The following is a 20,199-nucleotide window of genomic DNA, read 5'->3' on the forward strand; positions in this document are numbered from 1 at the left end:
CTACAGCACTGGCACAGTATGGAGGATTTAGGTAAGAAGCCCACAAAAAAAAGGTAAATCTATTGCTCGAGGACATTATCCACTGCCACGGATGAGCTGCAGTGTTTGTGCAGTAGCTCAACATTCGGGCGCATTCGAGCGGTCCAAAACCGAGCGAAAATGATAGTATGGAATGGGGGCAAAGGCACCAAAACGCACACAAACTGCAGCCCTCAACGTTGATGCACTGATGCGGATTTGATTCAGTATTAATTCCACGATGGACGGCGTAGCACCGGGTGGATGGGAGAGAACGGTGCCGAGAGTGTAATGCTGCCGACGACGGCAAACAAAGGGTTCTAATCTTTTCGGGACCTCTTAGACCCCTTTTTTTTGTTTGCAAGCCCAGCTGTGGTGGGCAAAGGAAAAAAAGTGGAAACATACCCATATGGGCTAATATAATGGTGAAGTGGTGTTCAAAGGATTAGTGCCACTTTGTGGAAGGGATGTACTCTTCACGTGCCCATCGGTGGTGCGACATTAATCGCTGGCTATTAATTAGAATATGTTGCCCAACATTGCACACGGCACTGTCGTCGCACAAGACGGCCCAGAAGAGTGTTGGCACATTCATGTTGTTCAACAAGGATTTTTGTTTTCCTTTTTTCTTGTACACCATCTGTGATCTGTCCGCCTGGTGGTGAGGCGTACTCCATCCCCCTCATTGCTGCGGTTCGTCGCTTTTCGATTGTCGCTTTAAAGAACTTTTTACGATCCGAACAAAAAGAGAAAGAATGAAAGCAAATAAACAATCAATTCCAGCAGGAAACAGGAGCAGGGACAGGATACGCATTGCGTATGCTGATTTTTGATCAATTTAAAACAGATAAATGTATTGATTTTCGAGCGGCAATAGATGTCTATTTCAACCCCCGGAACGTGATGGAAGAAAAAGAAATCCACCCGACCGAAGATTCAATTTACATTTCAAATGTGAATTTTTCTTTCATTTTCTCACCCTTCGATGGGCTGGACGTTCGCACGAAGCACCATTCGGCACCCTGCATTGGATGTGTTTCCTTGTTTTCCGAACGCTTGAAATTGCGTGATTTTTGGGTTTGTTTTTTTCCGGGTTTCGTTGAGAAATTTCCTGTACGATCGTGATTTATGATAATGATAACAGCCTGCGGAAATGTTGTGCTGGCTGGCTACATTCTAAGACAATCTGCAAATTTCTCATATTAAAAAGTCATAAAGTGCAACTCCCCAGCCGATCTGCCCCACCGATGTACAGTGTGTGCCATGAAAGTAATACAGCGTGCAGTATTAGCTACCCATCTTGGTTCCTTTTATTCGATTATTCTCTTCTGTTGTTGGATGGAATTTTTGCTTTCCATTTTCCTTCATTTGTCCTTAATCTTCTCGCTTATCTCGCTTCCACTCACTGTCTTTCTTGGTAGATCATTCCAACAGATATTTTTTTTATTGTTTTTATTACCTCTTTAAAGTTTCACTTGATTTACCTTTTCCAGCAGAAGTTAGTGCTGGTGTTAGGGTGGAAGTTTGTCTTTTCGACTTCCCCTTGAGAACTTTGTCTTGCGCCTGGTAATGTGATTTTAATGATGATTAAAGCACATTAGAATGTCGTTCAAAGTTAAGATCGTGTGCGGGTGGTTGTTCGTCGGTCAACGGGCCCACATTGCTGACAGAAGCCCCGCAAGGACTTCTCGTGCTCTGGACCACTCCACTAAGATCTCTCTCCTGAATCCAAAAAGCGAAAATCTCATCCTCTGGGCACCAACAATTGTCACCGGGCACGAGCAAACAAATGAGCACATCCGCCAGCAGAGCGCGTTGTAGCGAATGGTGCAGAATAGGAAAAACAAATCTCTCCCAAAACGGTTCCCCCATTCCCCTCCCCCCCACCCCATCAAGTTCTTGGGAACGCTAACGAGGGTCAGTCGGTGCGAGGTGGTATGTGACATCTGCAAATAGCATGAGCCTTTGAGGATCGATTAGCGTACGCCACAAGGCTCGTTCGTGGGTACAGAGATTTTCAAACAAGTTGTCAAATTCACCCCTACAGGTTACCACCGGAACGGGACATTTAATCCTTCATCAAAGGGGAACACACACACACACATCGGAAGGTGATGCCAAAGAAGGGAAAAACGGGAAGGGGAAGGTAGGGAGCTGCTAAACCAAGCCAAAAAACGACCTGTACCGTCGAAAAGCGTTTCCGGTGACCCCGGATAATTCTCTATTGCTGAATGTCTGCTCTTGATTTGTGTGAATGCTGTTGCGCTGTGTGTCATTTGATTTTCCGGCATGACATTTCGGTTTGTGAACTTCCATGAACCGAAGACATGAATTTTTCTCATGAATTCATGTCCAGAGGTACTGTAAAGTAGGAAAGACCTTAAATTTCATGATCAAAATGAAGAACAATGATTAATAATTACAATTAAATTGTATTGTTTGATTTGTTTGCTAAAAATTCCTGTAAAATTTCTTGTTTTTTTTTTGAATAAATATGTTTTATTTATATTTTTTTAAGAAGTCTTGTGATCCACTTGTTCTATAGTTTACAAATACTGTGTGCAAAGACAACTTTCATCACTATCCATTATTTTACTTACATGTTTCAGTGCTAGATAGTGTTTTCATTGCATTTGTTATGTATAAACTTTTTTTCGTTTATTAATATGTTGTTGCGTTTTCTTATTAATGTTTTATCTTTGTTATGCAAGTTCTATTAATTTATAGTAGTATTGCATTTTTTTGTATACATGAAATAACAACATAAGTAACGTTACTGATTTTGACTACTTCCGTTGCTATGGGTGGATAAGATCACTCCATCGTGTACCTACTTAAAAAAAAAGAATCACCGAGCGCATCATTACAACTGAATGCGTCGTAGAAATTAATTGAATCCCAAATTGAGGGTGTAATAGCGTATTAAATAGTTTGGTTTTGCAGTTTAAAGTGTGTCACCCTCTGCCGCTCTAGCCATAGGAAAAAAACAGCCCTTTTAGTTTGGCAGCAACAGAGGGGTTAGTTGGAGGGGTCAGGGAAATCATTTTCTACGCAATCTGGTCGTGTTTTTTTCCATCCTGGATAAACCTCTCCACGCGAGTGACACAGAGGGGGTGGGCTTGTTTCCCTGTTGTTTATTTACCGTGGTTGCCTGTTATTTTCACCAGCATGGCACGTTCGTTTCACGGTGTGACGCATTTTCTAGTGCGCCTTGTCGTTAAGTACGTTGTCGGGCTGTCCGGGAGGAAATAACAAAAACCACCTATGCGGCACGGAACGCCCGGTGCATGGTTGCTCGGCAAGATGTGGAAAAGTAATTTAAGGCAAGGAATTGAAATCGCTCGAGTACAAACACTGCTGCCGAAGTGTAGGTCCTGTAAGGTCCTGTACGGGGATGACTTTTAAAGTTTCCTCTTCCATTCGTGCGTACGCGAACAAAGATATCAGCGCGCCTAATTTCAATTACAGCAATTGAGTTATAATAACAATAATGAGGCAATCGTTCCTCATGAGCTAACAATTTATCTTTCGCGCTCGGATGCATCCCTGCGACCGGGGTCCGGGCACAACTAAATCGCACCACGATCCAGAAATGACAGCCAAATAGTGGCTTTCGCTTGCAGCTTCTCAAATTAGATCACCAATGATCCTCACCATTAGGTCCAGTTCTTGGCGGATTAAGACCGCTTCTACCTCTACCCGGTGCTGACGCATTTCGTCTCCTAATGACAATGGTATTAAATCCAAATTATCACCGAAGGAAAATAAACATTTTCAGCCCTTCAGGACGGGAACCTCGCGCTCGCCCTGGTTTATACAAGTTTGGATGTTTTATTTTGGCTCCAGTTTCTGTTTTTGGTTTTGTTTGAAGAAATGGAAACATCCACCGGATGGTTAATCTATGTCGTACGGGCGAGTGGTGAAGTTGGTAATTTTTTATCGTATCCCCTGGATGCTGGAAGTGGACGGATCGGTTAAAGTAGCTGAAAGGATTTGCGTCGCCGGGCGGAACGAGACTACCTTGTGTACCTTCGGGAGATAATCTTCTCCAGCGGCCATCGGGAGCGAGGTTTTCAAACGAAGTTTTGTACGAAAAACTACACTTAATTATATGGACGTTAAAGATAGTTGGTTCGTTGTTGTTACGGGAACTACATAATTGGGGCGCTAAGATTGTTACGAGATGCACTTGAGAGAGGTTAAATGTGACAACAAATAATACTTTTTATTATTAATCTGGTCAAGAATGACAAATGGTTGCAAGTTGAATTAAGAAAATTGTTGAGGCATCTAACTCTTCAACCTAGCGCCATCCAAGACTCGGAGGTGGAAACTACGGGTGGAAGTCAATCCAGATCATGGCCTACGCTGATGACATAGACATCATTGGTTTACGGCGTTTCCTACGTAACGGATGCTTACCAACGGATTGAGCTGGCGGCAGAAAACCTCGGTTTGAAGATTAACGAGGCAAAACCCAGGCTGATGATGGCATTAGATCCAAACTTAGGTGAGTGCACTTTCGAAGTCGTCCAAAACTTCACCTATCTTGGGTCAAAAGTCACCGACAATAACATTATCATTGAGATACGCGCTAGGGTGCTGGGTGCCAACCAGCCATTCTATAGGTCGAAGAAACTTCTTCACTCAAAACACCTGTCGCGACGAACGAAGTTGAGACTATACTTATATAGCATAACTATATAGCACCTATATTGCATATACTATATGACCTATATTGCAGTACTCACATACGCCTCTGTGACATGGACTTTGTACAAAGCTGAAGAAACCCTCTTAGTCGCGTTCGTGAGGAAGATGCTCAGAAGGATTGTTGACCCCCATATGTGTGGAAGGACAATGGAGGAGCCGCTACAGTGACGAGCTCTATGAGCTGTACAGCGAACTTACTGTCCTACAGCGGACTAGTTTTGTCAGGCTCCGGTGAGCTGGTCACGTTATGAGAATGACATCGGACGACCCAGTCCGTAAAGTCCTTTTAGATCATCCACATGGACAGCGGAGGTGTTGATGCGTCCTCCAGAAAGACCGGGATAATGGATTGGCAGACGAAGTCGCTCGACCGTGAGCGGTTTTTAGAGGACTCCTGCAGTAGTCCAAGACAGTCAAAGACGGCAGTTGTAAGTTAGAGTTGAGGTATCAAAAAAGACAGCTAATTTATCATATGGGACATATTTAGACATATGGGAGATACGTTCGATCTAGTCAATATTTGAACTCAGTGTGAGAGCGTGTCGTTGACGGGTGCACTATCGACTTCGGTATTCCATCGGTCATGGGGTACAATGTTTAAGGTCAATATAAATTGCAAAGCGAGATCTCACGTTGCTCCTTCAAACACTGAAGGCTGCATTTATTGTTTCTTACTTAAAAATTCTAATTGTACATTTATCCGCGCAAATTGTAATCGGCACTCGAGCACTCGCGCTTCAAATTAACAATCGCAGCAGGTTCCTTCCTCCGCAAACTAAAGCCCAAAATTGTTTGCATTTAATCGCTTGTGTACAACCGAACCCATCCGCCCTTCGCCGGATTCATCACCACCGAATTAGAGTGTGCGCGTGTACAGGCGTGAGCAGAATAATGGAACAGTGGCAAAGCAGCGTTTCGTCACCACAGCAGGATACGGTAGGCACCCGGGGAGGCGTACGTGACCGACTCCTTCCGCGTGCTGGCCGGGCAGGGGTGGCGAGAATGGAACTAAACCCACCACCAACTGGCCACTTTTTTGGTTGCCCAAGGCACACCGAGACCGAGTCCCCACTGAGTCTCCCGGGTCGACCCCCCCCCCCCCCCCCCCCCCCCCCCCCTTCTGTTTGACAACTCAGTTCATCATCATCATCATCGGCGTCGTGATTGGGTGTCACTTTCAAAGTGACGCTTGGTCAATGCCGCCCGATTACGCCTTCGCGTTCTTTATGGTGCGGTTTTTTTCAATGGAGAAAGAAGAATGGCACAGGCAGGAAAAAAAAACGGCAACATTATTTATTGGGCCATGTGTGATAGGTGGTGATTATCGATCGAAGTAAATCATAGTGCTCACAAATGTGGCCAACGAGGTTGGGTCGAAATCAGCATACTCCCACATTTGCCCGGCTGGGTCCTCGGACCGTGTAATTTGTGGACGGTTTTTTTTTTTCAGTGTTATTATTTTTCGGTGTAAGTTACAACGTGGGAGGTAGCATTTATTTCCTTCCCCTTGTTTTTTCCTACCCTTTACATGGCCAGCATGCTTTTTTCCTGGGAAAAATCACCTCATTACGGTCATTACAATATTAAAATAACACTTCTCGCCGGTTCGCTACCGAGTGCGCCTCTATTGGTAAGCATTTGACACGCAACTGAACGCAACACATGTCGCATGAAAAACACCACCGCCACTTTGCGCCGGTTTTTTGTGTGCCGCTTTTCCACCGGCAAACGACAAAGTTGACCCCCCGGAGGCAGAAGAAGTTTGTTTTTCGGATCTGTGGCTTCGCTTCGGAAAACTCCCACTGGTTACAGTCTGGGTTGTATTTTTTGTATGTCGCGTTTGAATTTTCTTCTGCAGGAAAACTATTTTCCCCGCACAGTTACAGACACTCACACAGATGAATATATTATTTCTTGCCTTTCTTTGTTTGAATTGTGTTTTTTTTCGCCAGTGCTTTGATATTACGCCGCATATGATCGGCCTCCGTCAGTGTTTCGGTAAGCTACACACACTCTTTCACGGGGCAGCCACTTAGCATTGGTGTGCCTCCGGGGCATCGGGGTGTAATAGAGACTCAATTAGGAATGGTAATAAGGGAATGTGGAAATTATTGTGAATTGATGTGTGTGTGTGTGGGTTTTTTTTTTGCTAAATGCCGGATCTTTCGCATAGTGGTTAAGTTTAGCTACATTTTCAAATGGCACGGAAATTGTTCGTGGTACTGGGATGGGATTTTACTGGGATGATGCCATCAGATGAGAAAACCACATGAGATAAAACAATAAAAAAGGGAAAGTGTGGAAAGAATTTTAGAAAAAAACACTTGAAAAGCTAATAGAAATGATGATAATTATAGGAAATTCAGATTAAATTAGGAAAAGTAGTATGGTAGTCGTTAAACAGTAATATAGAGTTGCAAAAGAAGTATGAAAAAATATCCTATCTATCTTTTATTATTTAAATAAATGAGATTTATATGATTTTTCTCTTTTAGTTTTCTTCTACGCCTTAAGACTTTTATGTTTAGTTCTTTTTTCCTGTTTGTTTTCCTTTTCGGATATGTTTTCATCAATTTATTGAACTTTAATGTTTATTATATCTCTCCTAATTTATTTTGGGCTTTGTAAATTTTTCTTTTTCCATTAGCTTAGAACAGATTTTTTATAAGTTGTTTTATATTGAAAGCTGTTTAAGTGAATTTAAAATTGCTAATTTCGAAAATCTTTATTTCCGTTAAAAGAATCTTTTGGAAATGTTCTATTTTAAACTGTTCAAACGGAAGATAAGCGATAAATTTGGCAATATTTGTTCATTATCATCATTGTGTCCTCTTTCTACTTATCACCTCTTGATTGATTAAATGTCACCTTATTATGAGTGATGGAAATCGGTACCAACCGCACCGACCATCTGCTTCCCAGGCATCCGACGATGGGAAGCGCGTGGAAGAGAAAAATTATAATACTTGCGCCAACTTAAACGGCCACATCGGCAAAGCGCGTGCGGCTTCTCATTAGTAGTAATTTATTCAAGCGTATCACATTGCCACACCACTACACATGGCATGTACTGCCGGTTGCCCAGATCAGTCGCGCTAGCTGAAACAAGTGTCGGTCGTTTTGCGGCCATGTAAAGGGATGGTAAACATCGTTTTCTTAGCCGGCCTTCCCATGGGAATGTGGGAATGGTGAACGTTGGCCGCATCCGATGCCGTTGCTAAACTGCATTCATAATCCCATCAGCGGTTCTCGCGCTTATCTCGGCGTGGCTCTGTTTGCTTGCCTTTTGCGCAGCGGTCTATTTGCATGTGTCCCTGCTCAAGATGTAATGATATCATAATCAAATTATGGGGATTATCATTAGTTGCGCTCGGTTGCATTGCTTTATCGGGTGCTCGCGCTTGGTGGCTTGGGCCCACAGCATGGGCTTATGAATGCAAATTATTGCCCGCACACACGTATCATATCTCTTTCGAGCCGGTGGCCCCGGAAGCATGTCCAAAACCACGTTCGTTCGGCGACCGTTGAGAATCTTCTCAACGAGCATCCGGGTCCAAAGTTACGAGCGCATCATTAGCGCTAACTACCGGAGGATAACTAATTGGATCATCGGCTTCCACACTAGGCACTGGGAAGCGAACACTATCGAACTTCCACCCGCCGCTTGGTTCCAAAATTATTTCGCCTCACTGACCACCAACAATCGTGCTGCGCTTCGAAGAAAGTGAGCAAGTACTTAATGAAGAATGGGAGAAAACAGCAGTAATGGAAGAAATTTCACGCTCCTTATGGAAGGATCCTTTCGAAGGCAATCGTCTCGGGAGCGCAAGGATGGGATTAAGCCAGTCTGAGATCCGTTCTAATCCTTTCCACAAACAGCTTTAAACGGAACGTTTTCAGCGCTGGAAATCATCCTGCAAATGGTCTGCGTTCTCCCACTGGTTGCTGATGGTTTGAGACGGTGGGTGTGAGTAGCGAAAGTGAAGGATAATCCAATTTCGATCGTACACAAACATATCCTTTTTTCCATCTCCCATGCACAAGGAACGCCATGCTAGCCTTTTCGGGCGATACTAACCGACGTCGGCTGCATAAGCCGTACCTAATCTAATAACGTCCCCAACAAACGATGAGAATGACGATTCCAATTGCTCGGATGAGTGGCATATATGGCACACACAAAAAAATCTCCCATAGATGCTTTCCATGCTTAGGAAAACATTTGAATAGTAAAATTTAACTTATAATGATTTTAAACAGACAAACTACCATATAATGCAAAAAAGGAGATTTTTTTTTTAACGAGACTTTTTTATTTATTTTACGTTTTTAATTGCAATCCGTATAATCTTACCAAAATGCTTATGCCTTACTCCATAAGCATAAGCGTTAAAAATTTTTAAACATAAAAAAAAAACAAGTTTTTTTCCGCATGAATAACAATTGTTATTTTTATATTTGGTTATAGTTCTATAGAAACAAAAAAACCAATAACACAAGTTTGAAGGAAACTTATTTCAAACAATGCAAATTTGTTAACTGATTCGTTCTACATCGAAAATAACTGTCGATTTGAAAATGAAGTTCGAAAATCGAAGCACCCCGAATATTCGTGCTCACGGATAATCGAAAGCCGTTTTTGTGACCCAACGAGCAGACGTGAAGTTGGGAAAAGATTATTGCTTATTTATTTTATTTCCGTTAAATTTTCTTTTCTTAGCACAAAGAGATTTATTTCGGGATTTGTTGTATTTTTGTTCTTCAGCACACTTATCGCGTCCCGGGTGTTGCAAAACATTTATTGATTCTGCAGTGAGAAAACTGCTCACTCTTACTTTCTCATTTGACAAGTGTAACCACATGCTAGTGTTAAGTTTTGTTCGTTGGGAAAATATAGCGCTGACATGAATTGTCAGTTTTGTTTTGTTGAGTGTTTGGCGTACGTACCGGTATGGGAATCCCGCGTAATTTATTGTTTATCGATGAAATGATCATTTGATAGTTGTTTCCATTCCTAAGAACCATTAAATATGGCCCAATCGATTGTGGGAAAGATAGCGTCCGTCTCATTGAAGGATTTTGTGTGAGTATATCGTACAGTGCAAACCGAACTGTGTTTTGATTGTTTCCATTATTTTTTCTGTTTTCAGCACATATGACTCGGTTGTACTGTATCCGGACGAATATTTGAACATAATTCTTGGACCGAATGGAACGGGCAAATCGGCAATTGTGGCCGGTATCGTGCTTGGGATGGGTGGCAACTGTAAGCTGCTTTCCAGATGTGACAATGTAACTGCAACAGACAATCCATTCCATCCAGCCAATATTCTAATAATCGCCAAGTAATTTTTGTTTCCGCTTCCAGATCGATAGCTACATTAAGAACGGGAAAGAAAATGCTACGATTCGCATCTCGATTTACCGCGATGAACATCGTGCCGTACGGTGGTTCAGTCGTTCGTTCGATCATGAGCGCGTCAATAAGTACGAGATCGACGGTGAAACGGTTTCGCACCAGGCGTACCTGCAGCAGATCCGGCTGTACAACATCCAGGTGGATAATTTGTGTCAGTTTTTGCCGCAGGACCGCGTGCAGGATTTTACGAAGATGAATCCTCGCGAACTGCTGCTAAACACACAGTCGTCGGTTTGTGCGCCCGAGGTACAGACATGGTTCGATGAGCTAAAGGCGAAGCGTGAGATGCAGCAAAAATGTAACACCCAGGGTGCGGAAGGATTGGCCCGGGTGCGAGATCTGGAAGCTCGCTTGGTGGATTTGGAACAACAGTTGCAAACGCTGCGTGCACGTGAAGAGTTTCAGCAACAAATACACGTGTACCAGGCTAGGAAGGCTTGGTTGGAGTATGAGGAGCTGTTTCTGATCTACACCGCCACACTTAACGATCTGAAGTTAGCCAAAAAGTAAGTATCGGAGGGCTTCCACCAATAGAATTATCACCCTCCAGAAATTAATATTAATCCCTTCCATTGACTACAGAATGAGTGATGACAAGGAGAGAGAATACAATAAGTCTAAATCGGATATGCAAGCGATCATGGCCCGGAAGATGGAAATGGAAAACTCCAAGCACAAACAGGTGGCGATCGCTAAACGGTGCACTGAGGAGATTAACAGTTTGGAAGAGAAAACGGAACGCCTGGAAGATAATTTGGCGAAGCAGAAACGCGATCTACTTGACGCACTGGCCAAGGCAGACGAAAGAAAGGCCGAATTGGAGCAGGCGAAAGTAATGCTGGCTGCGTTCGTGCAGGACTGTGCCGATATGGTGACCGCACTCGGTTCGGAAGAGCAAAATCGTCAGCAGATTTTCAACTTGGAGGAAAAGGAGGGCAAGATACGCGACGAGAACGATCTACTGATGGGGCGCCGGCACGATCTGAACAAAAAGATCGAAACAGAGCTGAAACCGGAAATGATGAGCCTGGAGCGTAACATCGCCACGATCGAAAACATAGCAAACACCAAGCTGAAGATACTGCAGACACGGTTCGAGGGCACGTACCAGGCGGTGCTGTGGTTGCGCCAACATCAGCATCTTTTCCAGGGTAAAATCTACGAACCGATGATACTGGAGCTGAACGTACCGATCCTGGAGAATGTGCCGTTTCTGGAGAGCACGATCGGTGTGCGTGATTTGGTTGCGTTCACGTGCGAAAATACGGAAGACATGAATCTGTTCCTGCGCAAAACGCGTGAGGAATTGCGTTTTGAGGGTGTGAACGCGATCCAGAGCGATCCGGTCGAGGAGCTACAATACCAGCCCCGGTATCCAATCGGCAGTCTAAAGCGGTTTGGTTTTCACACCTATCTGATCGACATGTTGGAAGCACCGTTTCCGATTTTGAACGGGCTGTGTAAGCTGTACGCACTGCACAACATCCCTGTGGGCGGTGCGGACTCGGCCAAATACGTGTCCTCGCTGCCGGATGAGATTGCGGTGTTTTACACACCGTCCCACCGGTTCCAGGTGTCGAAATCACGCTACACCGGTGAAAAGTGGACTCGTAGCGATATGCTTCAAACGAAGAATTTGCTCAACCGATCGACGGATCATGCGCTGCTGGAACTGAAGCAGCAACAGCTCAAGCGCTTGGTCCGGGAGTGTGACAAGATCCGCAACCATCGAGGGCAGATCGAGAACAAAATTAAGGAGTTGCAGGAACGCTGCACGGAGCTGCAACAGGAGAAGCGTGAGCTGCAGGATAAGCTGTCCAAGTACCAGCAGTCAAAGGTAAAAGTGAAACGGCAGGAGCAGAGATGCAACGAACTGAAGGGTCGTCTCGTGAACGTTGACGACGAGCGTACCAAGTTCGAAGGAACGTGCCGTACCATCATACAGCAACTGCTGGAGGACCAGCGCCGCAAGATAGAAGCGCTGGAAAGATATGCATCCGTTAGCCGTGAGTATGACCTTCTAGAGCAGCGGATACGCATATTCGAGGAGCGGAACAACGAGCGGGAGGCAAACTTCCGCGTGCTGGAAAACGCGTATAATTCGGCTAAAAAAACGCTCGCCAATGTGGAGAAGAAGTTGGCCGAGGTGAAGGAGAAGTCGTCCAAGAAAAACAGTACAGCACGAGCATTAACAGCCAACAAGGCACCGGATAAGCCAGATTTTCCGTTCGATTTTACCACGCTGCCCGACACGGTTGAGCTGGTGGAGGCGCATCTGGAGGAATTGCGCGTCCGATTTGAGTGTCTGCCCCAGGGAAACCAGGCAGCGGCAGACGAGTACGAACAGATGAAAAGGCTGTTGGAGCAGCTGCGTGGGGCTGTTGCCAGTTCCGACCAGCAGATCGCTTCCTTGGAACAGGACATGGAGCAACTGCATGAGCGCTGGTTCCCGGAAGTGCAGCGCGTGGTACAGAACATAAATGCCAAGTTTTCGCACTTCATGAGCTCGATGGGATTCGCCGGAGAAATCGAACTGATTCGACAGGAAAAGGTAAGAACAAGAGAGAGAGAGAGAGAGAAATTCTACATTACTTTTATGTTTCATTTTATTTTATGTTTTGCCTCCCCAAGCACGATTACGATGAATATGGCATTCGCATTTACGTGAAGTATCGCAACGAGGAGAAGCTGAGCGCACTAGACCGGAAGCTTCAATCGGGCGGTGAGCGGGCAGTAGCAATTGCCATCTACACACTGTCGCTGCAACACATGACGCAAGTTCCGTTCCGTTGCGTGGACGAGATCAACCAGGGTATGGATCCGACGAACGAGCGCAAGGTGTTCAACATGCTAGTGGATGAAACGTGCCGCGAAGGGCAATCGCAGTATTTCTTCGTCACACCAAAACTGTTGCCTCGGTTAAAGTACAGCGATAAGATGAACGTGCTGCTCGTACACAACGGGAAGTACATCGAGAGTCCGGACGTTTTTATATCGAACACTAACGCGAGACGCGTATAGTAGACGTCGGGAATGCAAGAGCAAGAAGGTTGAAGTACAAAATCGAAGGTGATCTGGTGATTTGGCTTACTACATCGTAACATATTTTGCAAGCCGTTCACCCGTTTTATATATGGACGAAGGATATTTATAATGCTCGATGCTGGAATAATTTTGTTTAAAAAACATTACAGGACACTAGACTAGACAAAGAAGGACACTCAATCATTTAATGTTTGTAATGTTTCAGAATGGCAAACCAGCATTAAGGGCATTTGATTTAATGTTAACTACTATACTATGTTTGACATGAGTTCCAGTGGAATAAAGAAGAATTCGAAAAAATACACCAAATGTGATCTAGGGTAAAAAAAAAACATATAAGAAACATGTCTTAGTGGCAATGCTATTTCGAAGATCTGCCAGCCTAGAATTCCTTGCACTCGCCTTTACCCGTAGCAGATTGGTTAGACCAGTGAAAGTGAACTAACTGTAGGAAATATTAAAATGAAGAATGGTGGCTGAGTATTAGATACACTTTCTGCATAAACATATATAGTTGTATCAAATCTGAAGGATATTGTCTTACTTACGCTTTGTTCGATTATCGATTGTTCTTGCCCGTTTAAGAATAGTGTGATATTAATGGAAGACGCCGTGACATTGATGGAGCATACCAAGTCAGGCTATTTGGCGTTGAAATATCTGAGATGATAACGATCATAGACAAAAAAGTCAGGATTATCACAATTTTAACATAAATTTATCAACTCTCATTTCGGTTTCATTGAATATTGTGCTACGTGCGAAACCACCAAGTATTCGGTGCTTCATGCCATAGTTTTAATTTATTTCTCATAGTAGCATGTTAATGCACCTGCTTTTTCCATCGTTTCACCTTTCACGTACCTCCGTACCGCCACCCAACCCTCTCCATACCGGAACTGAACTTTCTCATCGGGTAACCTCACTTGCGCATTGATCCCAACCCGGGCAACAGCGGGTCGTCATCGTTGATCGCCACTATCAGTGCGTGTAGGAATTTGTCGTTCATCAGCGGATAGCGCAAAAGCGTTACAAGGGTGCCGCAACAGGTTCGGGGCCCGCGATCCGGATCAGGTTTTTCTTAAGTAACGCGACCAACCAACCATTTGCCTACACACGCGACTACGCGTGTTCCGCGTCGGGCGGTCAATACACTCGCTGGGCCGCAAAACGAAGATGGAACATCTCCCGCAATCGATCGATCGATAGGTACGGTACCCAGCACTCGCGCAAAGTGTTAAAAGCAGGCAAGGTAAACATCAACACCCCGACCACTACCGGGCCGTGTACACCGGAGCGCTTAGCCTCATGGCGGTTGGGGCAAACTATTTATGTCAACCGTGGACAGAAGCTGGCACGATTTATAAGAACACGACACGAAAAGTCAATTAAAAATCGAACGGGTGTCGAAAAGTGTGCCCGCCAAGGCTTGTCCTTTTATCGCGGAAACGGGAGTTCCCAACTATCGCCGGCAGGGACGTTCAGCCCGATGTCTCGATGTCACTCGCCGTATCAGATGATGTTGATGATAATGATGACTTCAAGGTAGGACACTATCCCGCCAGGGTGCACGTATACCCTCCGCTCTCTCTCTCTCGCTCTCCGCGCGGTCCGTAGTTCCTGGTTGGGGACGGGAGCCATAAAATTAATCTTATTAGAGCAGCATGCCGCGAATGTGCCAATTATGAGCAGATTGATTTAATTGCCAAATGATGATGATGCGTCCCCGCTAATGTCTGCGCGAGCGCATCCTGACCCCTTGCCCGGGGTAATTGCATTCGCGTCCTAATTATCCCCCCGGTACACTCGGTGGACAAATTACTCGTCAACGCTACCATTATCAAACTGCGTGGAACCACCTTCCTGCCGCTGAGCACTTAGCGCGTCGCCGGGTTGGGTGGCGCAGCGATGAGCAAAGGGTATAAAATCTGGGTCGGAAAAGAAATTTCGCCCCGCGGGTGATCGGGAATCGATCTCGCCGGTCCCATCGCCCGGATCAATCACAACCGAACGGACCAGGCAGGTTGTCTGGGCCCGTGGTGATTATGCAGGTGGCCCACTGCATCTCGCTAATGGTCCGGACGCCCGGAATCGTCACTTAGGTGCAATTAAGTGGCCATGGCTCGTTTTGCTTCCGGTGTTACACCCGAGACACCCGTGTCACATCATGTCGACCGGGCAGTGGATGGAACAGCACGAGGTTCAGGAGTATCGTTGCTGAAACGAAATCGATTCGCGTGGATGGATGGAAGTCCAATATGGCTGTATCTGTACGATCTGACGCTTGCTCCAGGAGAGATGAATGATCGCGCGTAACGTTTAGTGTTTGCTGAGAAAGATGTATATTATTACAACATTACTAGGATACTTTCAGTGACAATTTCTCTAGAAGTTATTTATTACGTTACTCTGGGTTACTTTTCGATCCTCCCTAATAGCAATGGTCCTTTTGTTGGCACAAGTGTTCGGTGTCCCCTAAGACATAGCCTTCTAAGTATATAGACTCTCAGCTAGCTTGTACAGGTGATGGATCCCAACCTCCTCCTCCATCCCAGCTCCGGACACTAACCTCGTGCAGACTTCTAGAAATTATTGCCCCAGAAGGCGCTTAATCCACTACTAGTTAGGTGATTAAGGATTACTTATTTAGGATTTAGATAGTTGTACTAATTGGAAGTTTCATCTACGTTAGTATTCCGGAAATTAATGAAAGTTGTATTTAGTGTGTGTTTTTTCACCCAATCATTTTGTAATAGATTCCAATTGCTTTGTTACAGAGTCTAAATATCTTAGTAACTTAGTGTTGTTTTTTAGGAAGTCCGTGAATCTTTGTATCTGTAACGGCTTTAATAATTACCCCGTGTGCCGTGTTTTTCTTGCGGAATCAACGGTTAAAGGTACTAGTTTTCTTGACAGTTACTTTGAACCGTTTACTGGAAGGATACGTCAATACGTCGTTAAGTCAATAGTGTGATTTAGAAGTTAAATTGATTGTTTGTTTATTAGTTGCGAATAGCGGCGTAACATCCTTAGAGCGGACTGAGCAGCACTCAATATCTTTATTCCATTCCATAGGTGAACTCGTTTTGTGCTCGGTAGTCATTTAGTGGGACATTAGCATTGTTCGCATGAGTGAAGATCTTCATAATAAAAAATACAATATTATTTCTCAACAAGAGGACATCATCCTTTCAAATGATAAGCAACAACATAAGTACCATTATGCGAGAATTCGTTACAAGCTCAAATGTGTGTTGAGTTCCAACGTTCAACCATGACAGTATATTTCGAAATACAGCTTCCTGCTACAGACGTTGACATTATTCGGGTCCGAATGGTTCAATCAGTAGAGGCCAAACACTACATCTTCCCATCTTCTGGAATTCTCCGGTAAATCGTGACGTGTCAGCGGGGAAATACGGATGGAACATCAGGAGGGTTCAAGCAAGGAAAAAGGTCCGCAGCGGTGCCCATCAGCACCACAACGAGTACCGTGGTAGCGTACTCAACCAGTTGGTGGAACATCTTGCTGACTTGCCAATCAAAATGTCTGTGACTGCCGAGCGGCCTGAATGGCCAAGTTTTATACTGTTGCAATACTTCGATTTACGCTTGCAAGTCCTCTTAAGCAGGGTGACTTTTCGATCCTCCCAAAAAGCAATGGTCCATTTGTTGGCACAAGTGTCGGGCATGCATACACTAGACTGCAAAAAGTGACGTAATGATCGTGATGACGTTAGAACGTTTGTACAGGTGATTGGAACACGCAGTGCTAACGCCCTCGAAATGCGAAATTGTGGAGTCTTTTGCTGAAATCTTTGTCCAATCACCTTGAATATGAACTTCTTTTTTTATCCAATATGTGAGCAAAAACAATATCTCAAATGCTGGCTACAATTACAGAATTAATTCACACACCCTTGGTATTTCTTCTGGAAAATGAGGAAACCAACTACTATTAGGTTTAGGGACTCGAATGCAATTAAATATTTTATTTTAAATAGTTGTACTTATCTGATCATTCATCTAAGTTAGTAACCCAAAGCTTATTGAAGTGCTTATCAGTAAAAATCTGAACGAACCAATCTTATTAAATCATTTTATTAGTCTAAATCCTCCCTGTAGATGGTTTCCATAAAAAAAAAAACGTCTAACTGCTATAAGTACCTCATGAAGTAAACTTAATCTTGTCATGGTGTTCAATACTTTTTCAGGTACTCCTGACATTTTTAAAACGCTACCGTGTGTTAAGCTGTATGCATAGATGATGTACTAAATTATCAAATAATATGAAGAGGGGAAAATACCCATTAAAAGCGAGAAGCTAAACTGACAAGTATAGATAGCAATATATATGCAAATTGGATCGATCGATTGTACCAGCCCATCGGTCCTTCGGCACTGTCCTCCTATGATGCTGATTATGTTTTTGATCGATGTGCAATCGACGACACGAACCACGATCGAGACGATAAGATGTAAGATCGTTCTGCGCTGTAGCATGGTTGTCCCATTTGGGTGTCAATGGAATTATTAAAATTTTAATTGATTCTTAGCTTCTTTTCAGGGCAGCGCACAGGGACTTACATATCTTCTGCCCGAACTTACCCATCGCGCGCCATTAGCTGTGTGAGGGCTCGGTCGTGCTCAGTGCGACGAACGCGGGCGAGGATAAACGTAAATGACTTCATTTATTATGTCGATAATTATACGCTTCATCATTTCGGCTTCCCAATGGTATGACAGCGAGCGGTTGCCTCAATCTTCCTTAAGGGTGGTCCCGCACACTGGTGGAGCAAGTGGCGATTGCAAACCAACCAGCCAGCCAACCGACATCATGACCGTCGGCAACGGTCCTGCAGAGTTTTCCCTTCGATTGAAAATAATTATTCACAAATTATCTTCGGCAGGCAAACGACGGCCTGCAAGGATGGGGCGACGGGTTCGCTACTGCTGCACCCCGGATCGGTTGTGTCCACCCGGGCGGCTCGGGCTGTCCGCCTGTGAGGGGTTATTTCGCTGCACAAACGCAAATGACCGCTACCAATCACTGTCAACGCGATGCAAACCGGGGCGTCCTGCGGTTTGTCCATTTCGAATACGCAACTGACCGGTGCGTAATGGTGTGTGTCGCTGAGGGTTGTTGCGCGGAGTCCCGGGTCGTCCTATCTTTATCGAAAGATCTGTGACCACCCCGAGGACGGGGGGGGGGGGGGGGGGGGTGGGGGGGGGGGAAGGGGGGGGGGCTGCGGTACGATTGCCTTTCATATCGTTTATTATGACTAGCACGGTCGGCCGTCGTGCTGGGTGTGTTACAAATTAAACGCCAATCGGGAACCATTTGTAAGAAGGCACCTGCGAAATGGGAGATGGTTGGCATTTTTTTTTTGGGGTAAGAACCCACGGGCGGGATCTTATCAAGCCATGATATGTGGGGAGTATTCCCTTTCTCAAACGAATTGCTAGGAGTGGTGGTGTGATTAAGCAAGTGTAAATGACTGTCGGATTGAGTGTCTATCGTTAGGTCATTAGAAGTTCTGTTTCGATTGGGTTTGAGGCTAATTAGAAGCTGCTCCAGCAGATAATTGTTGCGTAATTCTTCATCTGACTAGTTTATAATGGTACGGTGTGTTGGAATACTCGAGTGAAGGTGGATGGGAAACTCCCAATGTGTAATCCCAGTGCAAGTGTCCTGAAGAGTAGTTAATCTTTTATATCATTGGAATATGTTTAGGTCCTCAACATTAACTTAGTGGAACAGTACAGTAGACAGTAAACCGAGTGAATTGGAGATCAATGAGACGTAGACGAAGAATACTTTATAAGAGGAAGAAGTGATATTGACCTTTAAGATATCTGATAAGTTGCAAAGATCTTAACTTTAGATCACAAACCGCAATAGCAAAATACAGAAGCCATTTTCGTGGTCCATATTTTGAGCTGTTACTCTCACGATCTACAGGATCTCCAGAGGATCTAGAGACCAGTAAAGTCCAACTTGAATGTAAAATATCTTTTCAAATATTTAGTCATAGGGACCGAATTCTGCTTCATTACATATTATACGACGTTTTCGATGTTTCTCCGATTCGATATTCGATCTGGATTGCCTAGAATTAAAATGTCGGATATATTGCGCATTGACGCGTCTAAGATGAGGAACAAGAATCCAAATAGTTCCAGGTGGCATGGGCTACTAAGTATGATTAAATTTAGATTTTGTTATCAATAATAGGCAAGGCATAGAAAAAGCCACCATATTTATTTTTAATGAAATTGAATATTTTACTAAAATTATCCTCTAAATAACGTGATCTTCACTTTTTCCGAGCTGCACTGTAAGTGTTCGATAAATCTGCGCGTCTCACTGATCAATCTGCTCACACACAAGATCTGTCAAACGCTTCTTATCGCTAACACTAACACAATCACCTGCAATCACTGGGATGCTGCACGCATAAATGTTATCTGTTCCACCTTCAGGCTTACCTTTTCTCCCGTTGATTTGTACAACGAATTAGCAGCCAGCAGGTGTTTGATCGTTACTAATCCCATCGCCTTTGTGTCCTGCAGCGCTGTGTAGTGTGTCCTTTTGTTTGTGCATTCGTGAGTGATGGCATTTTCGGTAAAGAAGCGCACCAACCACCGGCTAAATGAGATTGAAAAGGTAAGACCGTTCGCCGGCGAGTGGTTCCTTGTTCGGTTTGCTGTGACATGCAACGTTTTGGGATTTCCAAGGGCATTACGAGTGAGAAACCGTGTGGCGTAACAGGCGAAACGTAACAAAACTGGGCACGTTTACGTTAATGTCTCTCGAAAATCCCAACGCAGTGCAGACAGTGTGGGGGCGGGTGGCAGGGCGATAGCGCCGCGAGGAACGAGGAATAGGAACCAAGCGCTGCAGCAGCTTGAAACGAAACGTAGAGGGACAAATTTCCAAACAAGTTGGGACTTAGTAGGCCAGTAGCTTTTATCGTACGCAGGAAATCTTCTGGTCCACAAAA

At 44.5% G+C, this 20,199-nt stretch overlaps 2 protein-coding genes across 2 annotated transcripts in view; both read left to right on the forward strand.

Moving 5' to 3' along the window:
- Positions 1-9,761: 9,761 nt before the first annotated feature.
- On the forward strand, positions 9,762-13,171 carry LOC128718771 (structural maintenance of chromosomes protein 5). Its single transcript, XM_053812387.1, has 5 exons — positions 9,762-9,814; positions 9,882-10,023; positions 10,100-10,656; positions 10,733-12,701; positions 12,782-13,171. Exons 1-5 carry the CDS (start codon positions 9,762-9,764, stop codon positions 13,169-13,171), a joined length of 3,111 nt encoding a protein of 1,036 aa, XP_053668362.1.
- Positions 13,172-19,808: 6,637 nt separating this feature from the next.
- LOC128707429 (protein cortex-like) overlaps positions 19,809-20,199 on the forward strand; it is a 32,684-nt gene continuing 32,293 nt past the window's right edge. Inside the window, exon 1 of the mRNA XM_053802381.1 lies at positions 19,809-19,862. Coding sequence (XP_053658356.1) covers positions 19,809-19,862 — 54 coding nt within the window. The remainder of the gene's footprint in view (positions 19,863-20,199) is intronic.

Source organism: Anopheles marshallii, chromosome 2, assembly GCF_943734725.1.
Source record: "Anopheles marshallii chromosome 2, idAnoMarsDA_429_01, whole genome shotgun sequence".
Lineage (NCBI taxonomy): Eukaryota > Metazoa > Arthropoda > Insecta > Diptera > Culicidae > Anopheles > Anopheles marshallii.

Bases quoted from the DNA above. Each gene is read 5' to 3' on its own strand.
- LOC128718771 (XM_053812387.1), top strand. From the start codon at position 9,762: ATGGCCCAATCGATTGTGGGAAAGATAGCGTCCGTCTCATTGAAGGAT. The intron at 10,024-10,099 runs GTAACTGCAACA...TTCCGCTTCCAG, and splicing joins TGCTTTCCAGATGTGACAAT to ATCGATAGCTACATTAAGAA. The intron at 12,702-12,781 runs GTAAGAACAAGA...TGCCTCCCCAAG, and splicing joins AACTGATTCGACAGGAAAAG to CACGATTACGATGAATATGG.